General features: G+C 42.2%; 1 protein-coding gene across 4 annotated transcripts in view; it reads right to left on the minus strand.

The window, feature by feature from the left end:
* The window catches only part of SMYD2 (SET and MYND domain containing 2), a 30,399-nt gene that overhangs the window by 4,487 nt on the left and 11,350 nt on the right, over nucleotides 1-14,562 (minus strand). For all 4 annotated transcript variants that reach the window (XR_015802196.1, XM_014876878.2, XM_014876879.2 and 1 more), the window contains 7 exons: nucleotides 12,337-12,461; nucleotides 8,583-8,650; nucleotides 6,783-6,885; nucleotides 4,288-4,398; nucleotides 2,419-2,539; nucleotides 2,046-2,220; nucleotides 524-632 (listed from right to left, as the gene is read on the minus strand). Coding sequence is in view for 3 of the 4 variants with exons in the window: in XM_014876878.2 (XP_014732364.1) it covers nucleotides 524-632; nucleotides 2,046-2,220; nucleotides 2,419-2,539; nucleotides 4,288-4,398; nucleotides 6,783-6,885; nucleotides 8,583-8,650; nucleotides 12,337-12,461 (812 nt within the window). In the remaining variant the exon portion in view is untranslated. The remainder of the gene's footprint in view (nucleotides 1-523; nucleotides 633-2,045; nucleotides 2,221-2,418; nucleotides 2,540-4,287; nucleotides 4,399-6,782; nucleotides 6,886-8,582; nucleotides 8,651-12,336; nucleotides 12,462-14,562) is intronic.

The following is a 14,562-nucleotide window of genomic DNA, read 5'->3' on the forward strand; positions in this document are numbered from 1 at the left end:
AAAACATAAAACCAAAATGCTGTTATTTGCCAATTTCAGCATTACCAGATGCATTGAATTCCCTTCAGCTATGTAAAAATCAATTGGTTCCAGAACAAATAACCACCAAAAGCATGCCTAGTCTAAGTTGGATATAGAAATCACAGACTTCAATGAAACACTATGTGCCTTTTATAAGAGCCAAGCATTTTTCCTGTCCTTACCCAGCAAATGAGGGGAAGATAGGGTTCTGCTTCATTTACACTAGTGCAGCTCTAGCTCAGTGAAGAACTCAGAGCAAATGTTTAAGCATAATTCTCACTCCAGATGCAGCAGTATGAACCCACTGTGAAAAGGCACCCAAGAGCAGACCTATCCTCCATCTCTAGAAAAACCAAATCTGAGCCAAAAATCCAGCGACCAAATACATCAACACATGGTGCATTTCCTACCACGCCAGGCTCACTGACAGAGAAGCACACAGTGTTTCAACGACCCCATGGCTGAACTGGTGTTATTAATGGAGAAACCAGGCAATAAATACCCTCTTCAGGGCTTTAACTCCAGCCGTCCTGTTCTTCAGTGCCATGTACAGTCTCCCTAATTTCAGCCACATGGAGGCAACATTCAGCGAGTAGGAGGGATAATGTTTACTGCAAGAGAAAGAAATTCAGCTTTATCAACTTTGGCAGTTTCACAGCATTTTCCCAGTTCTGTCCCCCTCTCATGGGGCAAGCTGCTTCTCGTTGCCCCTGCCCATTCAGTGCTCATCCCCTCTGCCGTGACTGCCAAGAGCCAGTGCCAATTGTGTCTGGGATGGGGACGCCTGTCAGCTGGGAATTGGACTGAAACTACCATATGCCTCTGAACAGCTGTCAGATGGCAATGACTTTCTGCCACTAGTTTTAATCTAGCCAGCTACAGAGAGAGCCTGCATTGTTAGGAGTTTTTGGAGCCACCCTGCACCCGCAGCAGTAGCTCTGTGTGTTCCACAATGGTTGGTGGGCTGAAAAGCGAGGGGCCCTCTGCAGTGTGCAGGGCACACATGGCAGTCTGTGCTCGCACACACAGAGCGGGCAGAGCTGACCTGGAATGCCAGGCTCAGAGCCAGAGGAGCTGGGCAAGTCCCAGGGAAGATAAATAGTACTGAGCCCCCGGGGGGAGGGGGGGGGGGGGGGGGGATGTTGGCTCCTTCTTTGTATCACTGCTCTCTGCCAAGTGATCTGTGACTCTATGTTGGCATCTGTTCCACAGGGAGAGATTTTCTTGCGCTCCCCCCAGCTGGCAAGAGAGTCACGTCTCAAGACGAGAATCTGTTTGGGAGATTCACGGCAGGACCAGACATAGCCAGCGTAACCGGCTGGCTCTAACCAACGAGCTCACTACTGCAAAACCAGAGAATTCTATCAGAAACAGCATTCGTGTCTCCTGCAGAGGCTGTGCGCTGCCTTGCCCCACGCAGGGCTTCAGCCCGGGCATTCTCCCACGTCTGCAGCTCTGGGGCAGCGGGATCAGGAACGCGGGGCACCCGCAGCTCCGAGCGCAGGAGCTGAGCTCGGCTCCAGCTCCAGCTCCCTCTGCTGCTCAGCCCCAGCCCTGGGACACGGCTCTGCTCTCCTGCAGCCCTGCCCACCGTGCTGCTGCAGAGACACAGCACTGGGGCACTGCGGGAGGCTGGCAGCAACACAGGCTTTGCCTCCATTACCTTGGACAAAATACTGGCTGCAGATGCACTTTGAAGCCCTTCTTTAGTAAAAAACTACAGAATTTTAGAAACCGGTATTTACCCAGCTAAGCAGAATTAGCACAGCACCCAAGGTGGCACACAATTATTTTAATAATCCAAAGCAAGGATTTCAAAGTCAGTCCTGCTATATATTGCAGACCACATTCTGATAGCAATAAACACTGTCCTGGCACTTAAATATTCCTTTTTGAGAAGTGGTATCATGGGTAGAATGTTTATACAACACACACTGAGAGAAGTGTTCTCTGCCCAAACTTGTCTTAATTGTTCAGGTCATTAATTAGAGCATTAAAAAAAAAAAAAAGTCTCTCATATTTACCTGTAGGGTCTGATAATTTTTTGTCCATAACACAGCGCACCTTCCCAGTCCTGCACATAGAGACAGACACCCATGGCCTGGTACATCATATGTAACATATAAACATTACTGTCTTCAAACACTGCACCCATCTTGTCCAGGCTGAGTTCACAGATCTCCAGTAATTCACTAGGGGGTAGGAAAAAGTCAAGGAATGCAATAAATCTATGGCCTCACATTATACAACTACCTGATAATGCCTTCAGACACAAAGAGGACAGAGACAAGTTTAATTTCTCCTGGTCATAGTATTTCTCCTGCAAGTACTTCTGAAGTCCAGCAAGCAAGATTTTTAGGTCACACACCAGTGGAGCGAGGGTAAGACAAAGGATATATTTGTAGTGTTTGGCTCGCCTGAATTCCTCAATCACGTTCCTGGCATATCTGATCATGTCCTTTACTGTCTCTGCTGACGGAGGATCATTCAGCTTGCAGATTTCCAGTTTCTGTTTATCCTGAAGGAAACACAATGCACCTTACAAAGGCGGGTTCCAAGTCCTACAAATAAAAGTGCACCTCCTATACAAAATTTCTCGAATAAAAAAGACACAGATGTGAACTTAAGCTCTTCAGAGAATGAAAAAACAAAGGTAGGATGTGCACCTGCAATTTTTCTATAAAGCCTTAGCGAGAAATCCTAGGATCCCCTGGCCTTCCAGTTCATCTGCCATTCTCTACTTCCAAGAAGTCCCTCTCTTTTGAAAGATTGAAGAGCTTTTCAATTTTGTCTTGCAAGCTGTTTTACATAAGAAATTTCACGGCTTCCAAAAGATTAGGGTTTTAAACAAACTTAGGCTTACTTTTAAGGCTCTAATAGCTCAAGGACCTTAGGTTGACTACCAAATGATATCTCTGTGGAAAATGATATGATCTTAAATACAGAAAAGGATCCTTCAGATCTACAGGCAAAACCACATTTCCGTGTATTTTGTTATTTCTGCTGGACAGTTCCACTTAGTCTTATCTCTCTATCTAACATGCTATTTCATGAAGAGTCAGCTACAATCTAGAGACAATTTTTGCTGTATAAGCTTCGCATTGTTGCAAGATCTTTTTTCTTTTATTATTTAATCTGCCAGCTGATAGAGCTACAGGGACTCTCCAGAACTGAAGGAGGCTGAGTGACAGGTGACTCCCCGAGTAGCACATGGTTGAAAATCACAGATGAAATCCTGGCTTCATTAAACTCAGTGGCAAAATTATCAAGGTAACTGTGGGGAAAAACACAAATGAAATGGGATCAACAAAATAGCCTCAAGCAACAATACTGCGTACTATCTGGAAAAAAAGAATCACAAAAGATGACACCATTTAGGGGAAGGAGATGGCTGTCTAGTCAATGTGGGAAGCAGCTCTCAAAAGGACACATGGTAAAAATGAGAGGAAAAATGATCTGGAACTTAAGGATTGGATTATGCCAGACACACTGATGCTGTCTGGAATGACAGATAAGCTACACAGGGCTCAATTCTTGTAGGACCTTCAGCAAAGGAGGTCCAAATGGTTGCACAGGCACAGCTGTCTCAGCATCTGTTGTGTTTGGGTACCTTTTCCCCCCAGGAAGTGCTTTTCTTTAAAACACCTAACACCTTGTTGTCAGGAACACTGTCTGGATCTTCCTTTGTCCTTTGAGGGGCACCAGCTCACATTTAATGAACATAACTCTGGCCTGCACATCACAAGGGGCTGTGACCTGGGACCATGCTGTCCCTGAGCAGACCAATATGATGCTACTGTAAAAAAGACCATTCCTCAGATTCTGCTGGGTCTCCAAACCATCCTGACATGCCATACAATGTCCCCTAGAATTGACTGAAATGTCCCAACCAAGAAATGCAGCAGCACTCTATTCCAGAAATGCCCCAAGCAAGATTTACTTGCTGGGAGTTAAGTTCTGAGCTAAATTTGTTCGGCCAGGTAGCATACACATAGTGTAATTATCTACTTTTAATAATGTTTTCATCTTTGCTTTGAAGCTTAACTTTAAATAGGCCTCTACCAGGAAATTTCCTGATGTATTATGATTACAGTGGAAAGAATGAGTATCAGCATTCTGGACAGAAAGACAGAAAAATACAACCACCTCCCCTCATCCCCATTATCCTACTTTCCAAAATGTAATTAAGCTAGATAGGATATTACATCAAAGGACATGGGTAGGTGCCTTGACAGTCAGGAGTATATTTCACACCAATTCCATTACCTTTTCCTTCGTAGTGCACTCCCTGCAATCGCAGCTAAAGAAATAGGAGTCTCTTAATCGGTCATTTCTGTCTTCTGTGGGATACAGCAGGTCAATATAACTGCTAAAAATCTACATGGTAAAAAAAAAAAAAACAACCAAAAAGCTGTTAGTGAGAAGCAGCATCACTGAACATATTTATCATACTAGTAGACTACTATGACAACTACATATTCATGCAGCTTGTGGACCCCTGCAGCCACTTCACCTGCCCACTCCCCCACATCCCAAGCCCCTTGGCAGCATCAGGACTTGTCACTTGCAAATGCAACCTCACAGAGAAGTGTTCCTTTCCTACTCGTTATGGAATTTCCCTCAAATATTACCCTGGCTTGCACCCAGGACAGCAAGATTCAGGTGTGGATAAGGAAACTATCATAGCATAAATCTCAGGCTCCTGTCAGACTACAAAGAGATGCCTACTTTTCAGAAGTAAAATAATGATTTCAGGTATCCAGCCTAGGATAAATTACAGTGGCCTGGTTTTTTGGAGGCTGGAATCTCAAATTTTTCTTTCTGAAAACCTACAAAAATTGGGGCAACAGCAGTCACTAGTAGCTTTAGAAACTTAGGACAAGACCTTTAGATCTCTGAAAAGAAGAGAGGCCCAGTGCTCCAGTTCAAGGAGAATGAATATCAGAATTACTTCAGCAGCAATATTTTAAAGCCAAAGAAAACCTGCTTTTGAACATTTTAAAGGCCCTTCATATACACTATTCTTAAGTTTTTCTCTATTTCAATGGTCTTCAGAAAAGAACCCCTGCAACTAGCTTTAATGCAGTGCTTTTAAAACGAGATCTCCCCCAAGAAACACGTCCTATGCACAGCACAGTTGATCATTCTGCAGACCAAGGAACAGCTTTAGCTCCATTTCCTCATCTATAGTTATTTGAAATGCTTTGCTCAGTCTTTATACTTAAAGTTTCTCTTTTCTTTAAAAGTAAAATTACATGCAATTTCATACAGTGCACTTTCTTTTTAAGTGTGAGCGTGTCATCTCACACTTTCCCTCACACTCCTCTCCTCCCTTCGATATTTTCAAAGCATGTGGAATGCAGGGACCACATTAACAGCGAAAAAAACTTTAAAATGTTGCCCTGCAATGGCTGCACGGAGCCTGAAGATGGAGACACAGGCTGGGACACTGCACTGCGACCACACACAGCCACAGCTCCAGTTCAGAAAATCCTGAAGTGTCACAAAAGCCAATGTGCAAAGCCTGTGAGGTCCTGGAGAGCTGATGCAGCTTCTAAGGCAGAATTCAACCTGAAGAAGATGCCGAGCAAGGTAAAGACTCCACATCTCTACCTCTAATGATAAACCTTCCTCCAAAATGCTGAAAATGTCTGGGATTCCACAACAAAACTCTGAATTCAGAGTAAGTCCTTCTCTGTTACCACAAAGCATTTGCAGTGACTGCCATAATCACAGAAAAAGCATCGCTGGCAAATGGCATCAAAAGAAGTTGCTCACCTGAGTCGTTCACCCTTGGCTACAGCAACTAAACTCACTTTGTTCTCAAGGGGGAACAGCTATAATCCATAAAAATAACCTCTCTACCTTTCTTCCAGGCTGCTATCACACACCTCAGAAAACAGTAGATGCTATAAAAAATGAAATCTGAGCTTATCAGTATTAACTTTGCCCATTAAATTAACATTTACAAATGAGCCATTGAAATTCTGCACAAACTCTATCCCCAGAGAGGATGGAGGAACAGTATCCTCATTCCCTGCAGGTATTTGAACATCCTCCCCAACTCTGTTTAACATCTTTTTTTGTTTGTTTTGTTTTGTTTTTTTTTTTAAATAAAGTGCAGCTCTACTGTTTAAAACTCCCTGCCAAATTCATTATTTGATTGAGAAAGTTTCAAGGTAAACCCAGAGCCTTACTTAATTTCACAGATTTTTATTCCTCTCTGTTCAGTTTCACTCCACCTAAAACCACACATTTGTTCTTCTGTGATTTTCCAGCAAATGCCACTGAGGTGATATGACCAAGTCCCATGTTTTGTGGATGCTCTGTCCAAACAGAAGTCAGAGGATTTATCTGTACCCATTTACCTTGTTTATTCTGGCTTCAATTTCAACACATTACTATTATACTGGGAACTATTATAGCAGTAATAATTTGCTTTGATCTTGGAATTTCAAAGCACCAGCCAAACATCAGTAAACTCAGCCTCATTTTACAGATGGGTAAACTGAGAGAGAGGCTGGCAGATACTCAGTGACTGCTGCAGGTGCCCTTCCCATGTTTTAGCAAAAAATAGGGTACTGCCTCCAAAAATCCCTTCAATCCTAATTTTTCCAAAGCACCATCTTGCATTTCTCTGAGAAACAAGAGATCCTTCCTTCCTGTTATTAAATTGCCATCTAATTGAAATGATCCCTGAGAAACAGAATGAATCCTGTCAGGTTGCATGAGAATAGAGCACATACAAACACTGTGTTTACCTCCTCTCCAGGCTCAATCTCTCTAACAGCTCTGACTTCAGCCAAGGTTCCCTTGTAAGTCACAATCACATTTGGGCAACAGCTATGGTTCATCAATGCAACACTGTAAAAGTAGAAAAGTAAATGTTTTCCCCAACCACCGCCACAAGTAACAGGCAAAAAGTTAAGCACCACTCCACAAAATAAATAAGTCTGAAAGATTGAGTCAGTCTGTCTCTCTAAGCTGTTTTTATTCTGAGGCTTAACATGAAGGTAACCTTGGGAAAATCTGTTTTACTGTTATTTATTCTAATGATATGGAGAATGGCTGTGCTGATGAATCATTACAATTTTTTAATCCTATTATTGCAGAACTAGGCAAGTTATTATTTGCCCCTTCTTACAGTGCTACAGGACACCTGAGAGGTATGTTCATACAGCTTTACTATCAATATGATAGACAGACTATTTTCCTCAGAGGAGAAAGAAAAACATGTTTTACCTAAAAGGAAACAAGTAAATATAGGAAAACAAAAGACTGCTGCATTGCAAATTAAGATGGGTGTTAAAATTTTAGATGGCTTCTATTCAAATGTAAACAGCCTCCATGTTTGAAGCGGGAGGGAAGAGATCTCTCTCTGTTATACCAGCACATGATTTGGACAAAAATCTGGATGGATAGAGAAAAGTAAACCCCCTTATTACCAAGCTTGAAGAAAGTGCAGTTCACTGCTTATCTGAGATAAAATTTGTAATTTTAATTCTTTCTCTTCCAATCTAGCAAAATAACTACTGTCTCTTCAGTATTTTTAGCTCACAGGCATAACTGTTAAGTAGGAAAGATCTCTGGACTCTTGTATCCTGAGCATTTACAAAGGATGGTGTTGGACATTTTTCCAGGACACCCTGGTTTAACACTCTCCTCTTCCCACAATGACTCTGATCCTGGGCATTTCAAGGCATTAACTTCCAATCTGTAGATCAGGGACCTGCCTGAAGAAGAAGAATAATCCGTGAAGCAAGGTCTAGCTACTATTGCTTGTCTGCAGCACTTGGCAAAATCACATCCAGCTTTAAGTGGGCATCCGTAAGTTTCAGGTTACTTTGACACAGATAAGCTACGAGTAACCCAAGCCTCACCAGGAAGTCAAACTAAGCCTCAGTGCTAATACCTTCATACAGGCTGTGCAAAGATCAGGGGCAGAAATACCCTCCTCTGCTACACTATTAACTGGGAAGGGCAGATTTAAAAATGCAATAAATGTTTCCTGGCCCTAAAGAAAGCTGTAGTCCCCCATTCATGAACTGCAGCTGACGTTTAACATCCGCAGTTCATTTGTAAAGTTAAGAAACTTGTACATATTTTTTTTCCACTGTCATAGCAAGGAGGCTCAAAGAAGCCATGAAAGGGATTTAGTATTTGCCAAGGAACAAAGGTAGAAGGGATATTGTTCAGAGAGCACCAGGAGAAGGATTATACCCAGCCAAAACAGGAAGCTGTGAATAGAGAAAGTCACCTACAACCCTTTCCATTCGGCTTTGATCATTACTTGATGTCCCTGTTCAGAACCTGTGACCCAAGTAAGTGTTTTCTACCAACCTGAATACAGTTCACAATCCAAGTTTCAAAACAAATTATGTGTGTAATTTTACCAAAATTACTGTATTTTTCAGAAAAACTGCTGCAAATAATTAGCCACATTTCATTAGCCAATTAAAGATATTTAAAACGAGACAAATTATTTTAAGTAGATATCTGCTTCCTCTATTTGTTTTTAAATAAGTTAATTTTATCTTTTAAAAATATTAAAATCAACCTACTCAGGAAATATGGCTGATCCCAAATGAGAGAGTTCTTCATCTTCAATTGTGAAGCCATTACAGTTAACCTAAGAAAAAAGAGAAAGGTGCTGGATCAGCTTCTGGTCAGCTGAGTACTCCATATGTACGTCCATGTCACATTCTCATACATCAACCACAACTGCAGAAATTTGCTTACAACTTCCATCCACCTCTCCAGGACTCATAGGGAGCTCCATGACATCTCAACAAGTGAAGTGAGGACAAAGTCCCACTCCAAAGGAATGCACAGGACACTAAAGAACTGACAGTCCAACACTTGCACCTGCTCAGGACACATCGAGGGAATTGCTCCTTGGAGGGTCAACCAAGAGAAGTGGGGCTCAAAAAGAGCACACAAAACCTTTTCCCAACATGGGGCAAAGAGACTTCATTGGGCCATGACAAGGAAAGGGCCAAAGCAGAGCTACACATGCAAGGAGCAATGTGGGAATGAAGGGCAGCAAACTCAGCCAGGTTGGGGCAGTACAGAGCTTTGATGGAGCATGTCACAGTGACCTGCCACAACGGCACCTGTCATCAAAGACTGCACATGTCAGCTACAGCTAAAGCACATGTGAAAACAACAAAAGCCCTGAGAAAGACTTGAATCTCATAAAGACATAGAATAGGAGGGGACAGAAAAAGTACGGAGTATGAGAGGAAGTGTATTCCTGATTTAACAGACACAGGATCAAAAGAACTTGTTCACAAAACTCTTTTATAGAATAGATTCAAGCAGGTTTTAAAACATTCTCACTTTTGTTCTTATCCAAGTCAAAGGAATCTTGTAGAAGTTTCAGCTTTTTTCATGTGGTTTGTATGACTTTAAGTGGCCAAAATGCACCTCGGTCAAGTACTTTATTCCACTTCCACTTCAAATCACACACACACCGACACAAAGAGAATCCTCTCCACATTCACCATTATCTCCCTACAAACATGAAAAAAGCACCAGTAATGCACTAAAACAACTACTCACTAAAACAACATGGCCAAGTCCAGTTGAAGCTAGAAAGGGCACAGGAACAGTCAATCAAGTATAGTGCAGTATTTCTTTTGGAAAAGGTAAGAGCTGACAACAGATACTACCAACAATAACCACAGGACCATTACATGGTTTGGTTTGGAAGGGACTGTAAAGGTCGAGTTCCAATCTCTTGTTTTTTCTCCAATCCCCAGAGGCAGGGACACCTTCCAGACCAGGTTGCTCACCAAGCAAAGCGATATGCCCACAAGCTGGAATGCAGCCTGGACTAGCTTTTAGAAATACACAAATACTCAAAGCCACTCCTCAGATATGAACTATTCAGGGTGAGTCACAATTAAGGCAAGTATCCTGATTCACTCATCAGTATCTCTGCTATCTTTGCTTGATCTTCATCCTGTTATTTTTAGCAATACAGTGCCCAAAGATTCTCAGTCTCTCAAGATGGACATGCTATTCCACTGGCCATTGTAAAAGCATACCTGAAACCAAAACCAAAATGTAATTGCTGAATTCAAAAACAATAGAAGGGAAAGATAATATCAACAGCAAGTAAGAACATAAGGCTACAAAGGCTGACAAAGAACAGCTTGATGGTTCTGAATCACCGGGAAATATTTAAAAATATGTAGTGAGTTATCATCAACTCCCCTCCACTAAGCCAAAGCCAACACACTCCGTGAAAGTATCATATTAGAAATGACACAAGAGGAGGGATTAGAAGGGATGAGATATCACTGGTTTCACCAGATGAAAGCATGACTAAAAACAGGCAAAATGGAGGGAGTGAAGAGACAACAGCAGGAGAACTGGAGTTCAAGGTTGCACATTCTCTTTTCTGCCATTGGGAACAAAAGGAGGCACAACATGGAAAGTCTTCAGGGAAAGGGTGAGATGCTGGAACTTGAGGCAAGAGAGAAACTGTTTGAAGAGCACGACAAGGTGAGACTGAGGAAGAAAAGCTCCAGCCTCAAGAGCTATATTCCATGGGCACAAAAGCAAGTAGAATGATGCCAACAGCTGGAGAAGAGAGCAGTGAAAGGCAAGGACTTCAGACATAAGAACTCTATTTCATTCAAAAGGACCACTTACACTTTAGGCTGTGTAAGGAAGAGCATCAGACAAAGTTCACTAAAAGCAATGAGAAGGAATCAAAGGTATTCAAGTCCCAAATGACTGCCCTGAACCACAGGAAGAAACAATGGGGAATAGAGGAGCAAATAGACCACATGAGGCCAGAATAAGTGTTGAAGGAAAAAAAAAAGGAGCAGCAGCATATCCATACTACTGGTTTTAGGTCAAGTTAACTAATCATTAGGAAACATGTTTGTACAGCTCAAATACAAGCATACTTCCCTTTCTTCTGGAAAGATTTATCCTGGGACTAACACTCAGAAGGTTGCCTACTGTAAAACACTTCTGAGAAGCATCCAGATGATTTCTGGAGACTTTAGTTAAAAAAATTCTCATGTCCACAGTGGCAGAGTTACCTGCTGATCAGGATGAGATTAAGGTAACACCTATGAATGACCTCCATAGAGAAGGCTGGATGGAATATGAGATCTAGGAGTCAGCAGCTCACACAAGTCACTTAAAGTACCACAATCTGATGGAGGTGCTCTTGGATAGGACATGAAACAAAAGTCATTATAGCCAAAATAATGAAATCTTCGGGGAATTCTGGCTACATTCTAACAAAAATATTCAGAAATACCACAAGAAACTGGTTGTACTAACATCTTCAAAGTATCCCTCTGACAAATATAAATTTTAAAGTCTTCAAAAGAGAAAAAAACCCTTGTCATTGAAAGGAAATGTGCAATTAGAAACAACACAAGGGATGATAAGCAGATGCTAAACATCCTAAAGAACCATTCCCCTACAGAATAAGAGTACCTCTGTACTAAGAAAATAGTAACTGTGCCTTCTTGTTGGTAGAAGCCCAGCTCTACCAAACAGGATATTTCTATCTCAGCTTTCATCACAGAGGTCAGCATTTGCCCCCATCTCAAGATACTATTTTTCTCTAAAAAACTAGCTTATATTAAAGCAAAAGAGGAAAAAGAAGAAAACGGATCTTTCAGTATTCCACGGGTGTATTATTCCATCCACTACAATACATTCAATTCAGATGCATATGAAAAGTAGGTGAGAAAAAAGAAGTGCCATATCAGAAGTTATCTAACAAGACATCTTGTCTTTCCTTCATCTCTCCAGATGGCCAAACCACCTGACTACATTTAAAAGCCACACACCAGATAAAAGTTTTCAGCTGTGCTTTCTGCTGCTCTTTCTACGTCTCTGAAGTTTACTCCCTGTGAAGGTCAAACACAATGATGACCTGACCAGCAAGGATTTCCACAAGTTTGAAGCCTGAATGAAGGATTTGCCTCTGCAGGGTCTCAGGCCAGCAGCTTTCCATGTTAGTTCAACAACAGCCACACTATGTTTGGCCCACAAGAAGTTTAACTTTGACAGGGTTTATTAAAGGTTGTTTCCCCTTTTCTTCGGTGTTTGAGAAGCAGCTCATGGAAAGTCTGCAGACAAGAGTCTCTCCCCTCAGGATGAAAATGGGGCATATACAGCCACTACTGCTCAATGAAGCAGATCTCCATCAAGCATAGTCATCTGTCCCTAAGATAAGCAAAGAGCTACACTTTCCATTGCCATTAACATTCTCCCCCTTTTAGAAAGGCTAAACTCCTACAACACCATCCACCTAAGCAGGCTGTGTTCTAGCCAACTTACTTGTGCAAAGAGAACTACAAGTGCAGCATTGTCAGGGTAGTCCAAGTGCTTTGAGTAAAAGTGATGAAGAGCAGCAATGTCGTTCTGAATCAGCTCTCTCTTTTCATTGTCTAGTTTGTCAAGGTCTGTGGATAAAAAATACATTCCATTTCAATAACAGGAAAATCCCTCCAGGTAGACTTAGGTTAGAAGAGACCCAGACTTTAACAGAAACCCTTGAGGGACAAGCCACTTGGAAGTACTACAAGAAGTGCCTGCTCTTCCACAAACATAACGCTGCCTCTGCTAAAGCCACACGTGCGCTACAAAAACAGAATCACAGAATCACAAGGTTGGAAGAGACCTTCACAGTCATTGAGTCCAGCCCACGCCCAACATGAAGGATTAAAAAGCTTTTTCTCACATCTTTAGGTTAGCAGATAATTGGACACAGACTTTACTTTCTTGGGTTGTAGTCTTTAAAGTGCATTTGTTAACTCAAGCAAACAGCTCAGCCAACCCTGGCCCTCTGGAAGCCTGTCAGCTGGGGATAGCTGTCCTCAGCTGTCTGACACGACCTTACACGCTACATGGTCCCTCCAACTGTGATGTGAACTCATACTAAACCTCACTCACCTGAAAGCATGCTTTATATAATGAAACTTTCTCATACAGACCTATTCCTCACCAGCACAAACCAGGCAAAACTGCTGCTAAGGCTGATAATTAATCCCTGCTGCTTTTGAAAGATGTGGTCTTTCCTAGCACAGAAGCCCTGACTGTGGCCACACATGATAGGGATCTAGCAACAACACTGGGGCAGGGTACAGGGCCTCTCCTTTGCAGCAAGAGGAGGATAACATGAGGGTGCCCAGGAATGCAATCCACCTGACCTGTTGCATGTACCTGCTTCAGGAAGTAGCAAGCAGTGCCTGAAAGTGTCCAAGACTCCGTGGGCCGGGGGGTGATCACCAACAGAGATGTGTTTAGACTACAGACATCTACTTATAGGAGACAGCAGGGACATCAGTGGAAATGTCCTGGCACACCTGCCCACTCTATTCCATTATAGATTTCTTCAGAGATTTACCCTCAGGCTCATGACAAGTTCTAGCCAAAGTCATAGCCACTGAACCTTTCCCTACCTGGTCCATGCAGAGTAAGCTAGATATCAACCACATACTCCTGGTCCCCCCTCTCTCCCCTGAAGAGCAGAGTGTTTGGAAGTGTTTTCCTAATCCACTCTCTCACAGTGGCAGTGTAACTAGTTCTCTCCTGTTCTCTCCAGCTCAAAACAATAATGGATAGAAAATGCTGCACAGCAGTGGAAGAAGGAGGAAATTATTTGTAAGAGCATATGTGAATGATGGAGGAGTCACAAAAAACACTGAGGAAAATTAAATGGGACCATTTGATGAGATTTAAGACAAATCAGAAATAAGAAATTGAGCTTCCAACTGAGACCCAGGTGCCTTTTCCTGTCCTGTGTGTGGTGTTGCAAAGCATAAGACACCTGATAAAGGTGTGCTAAGCAATGAGGTGAGTCAAAATGGCAGCAGGAACAGGGGTGCTTGCTAACAAAAAGGCTTCTAGAGGACAAGTGGGACACTACAACAGAAAAAAACATTTCAGCATTTTATCTCCCAAATTAATAAATTATTGAAGACAAGCTGCAATGCAGAAGAATACACAGAAGTTACTTCAGCACTTACCCATTCTCCTCAACCTCAATCCTGCCAACTTACCTGTAGAACTATCCTTGCCCTAGGCAAAGTTTAATGTTGGCATTTTTCCCCCTTTTTCCTCCAGTTGTCCCAAAAGCAATGAGAGGAGCTTTTGTTCAGGAAGCAAATAAGACTACTGTGCTTGGTTACTCTGCTACCTCAAGTCCTAGCAATGAATACTTTTATTCAGTATTTTTCAGTAAAAGGTTTTGGAAGCCATCAGAGTGAGTAACATGAACATACAACCCACTGCCTCTGTGTATATTATGCTCAGCACCAAGAAAGAAAACAACAGACTGGTGAAAACTGTGCCAGGATGGTTACTACTGGTCACTTTCTAACTTGGATATAAACAGTAGCTTTCCAGTAAAAAGCAAGTCATTGCCTTATCTCCTTCTTTGGATTATTTTAGAGCATTTAGGACAAGGAATCATATATAACATGTCAGATTTGACTGGCAGTGACAGATACTGAAGCACAGTCCAGAGGGTTCTGCAATTAGCCCCTTAGTCACTGTCACCAT

The sequence above is a fragment of the Sturnus vulgaris genome, chromosome 3, assembly GCF_052056855.1.
Source record: "Sturnus vulgaris isolate bStuVul1 chromosome 3, bStuVul1.hap1, whole genome shotgun sequence".
Taxonomy (NCBI): Eukaryota; Metazoa; Chordata; class Aves; order Passeriformes; family Sturnidae; genus Sturnus; species Sturnus vulgaris.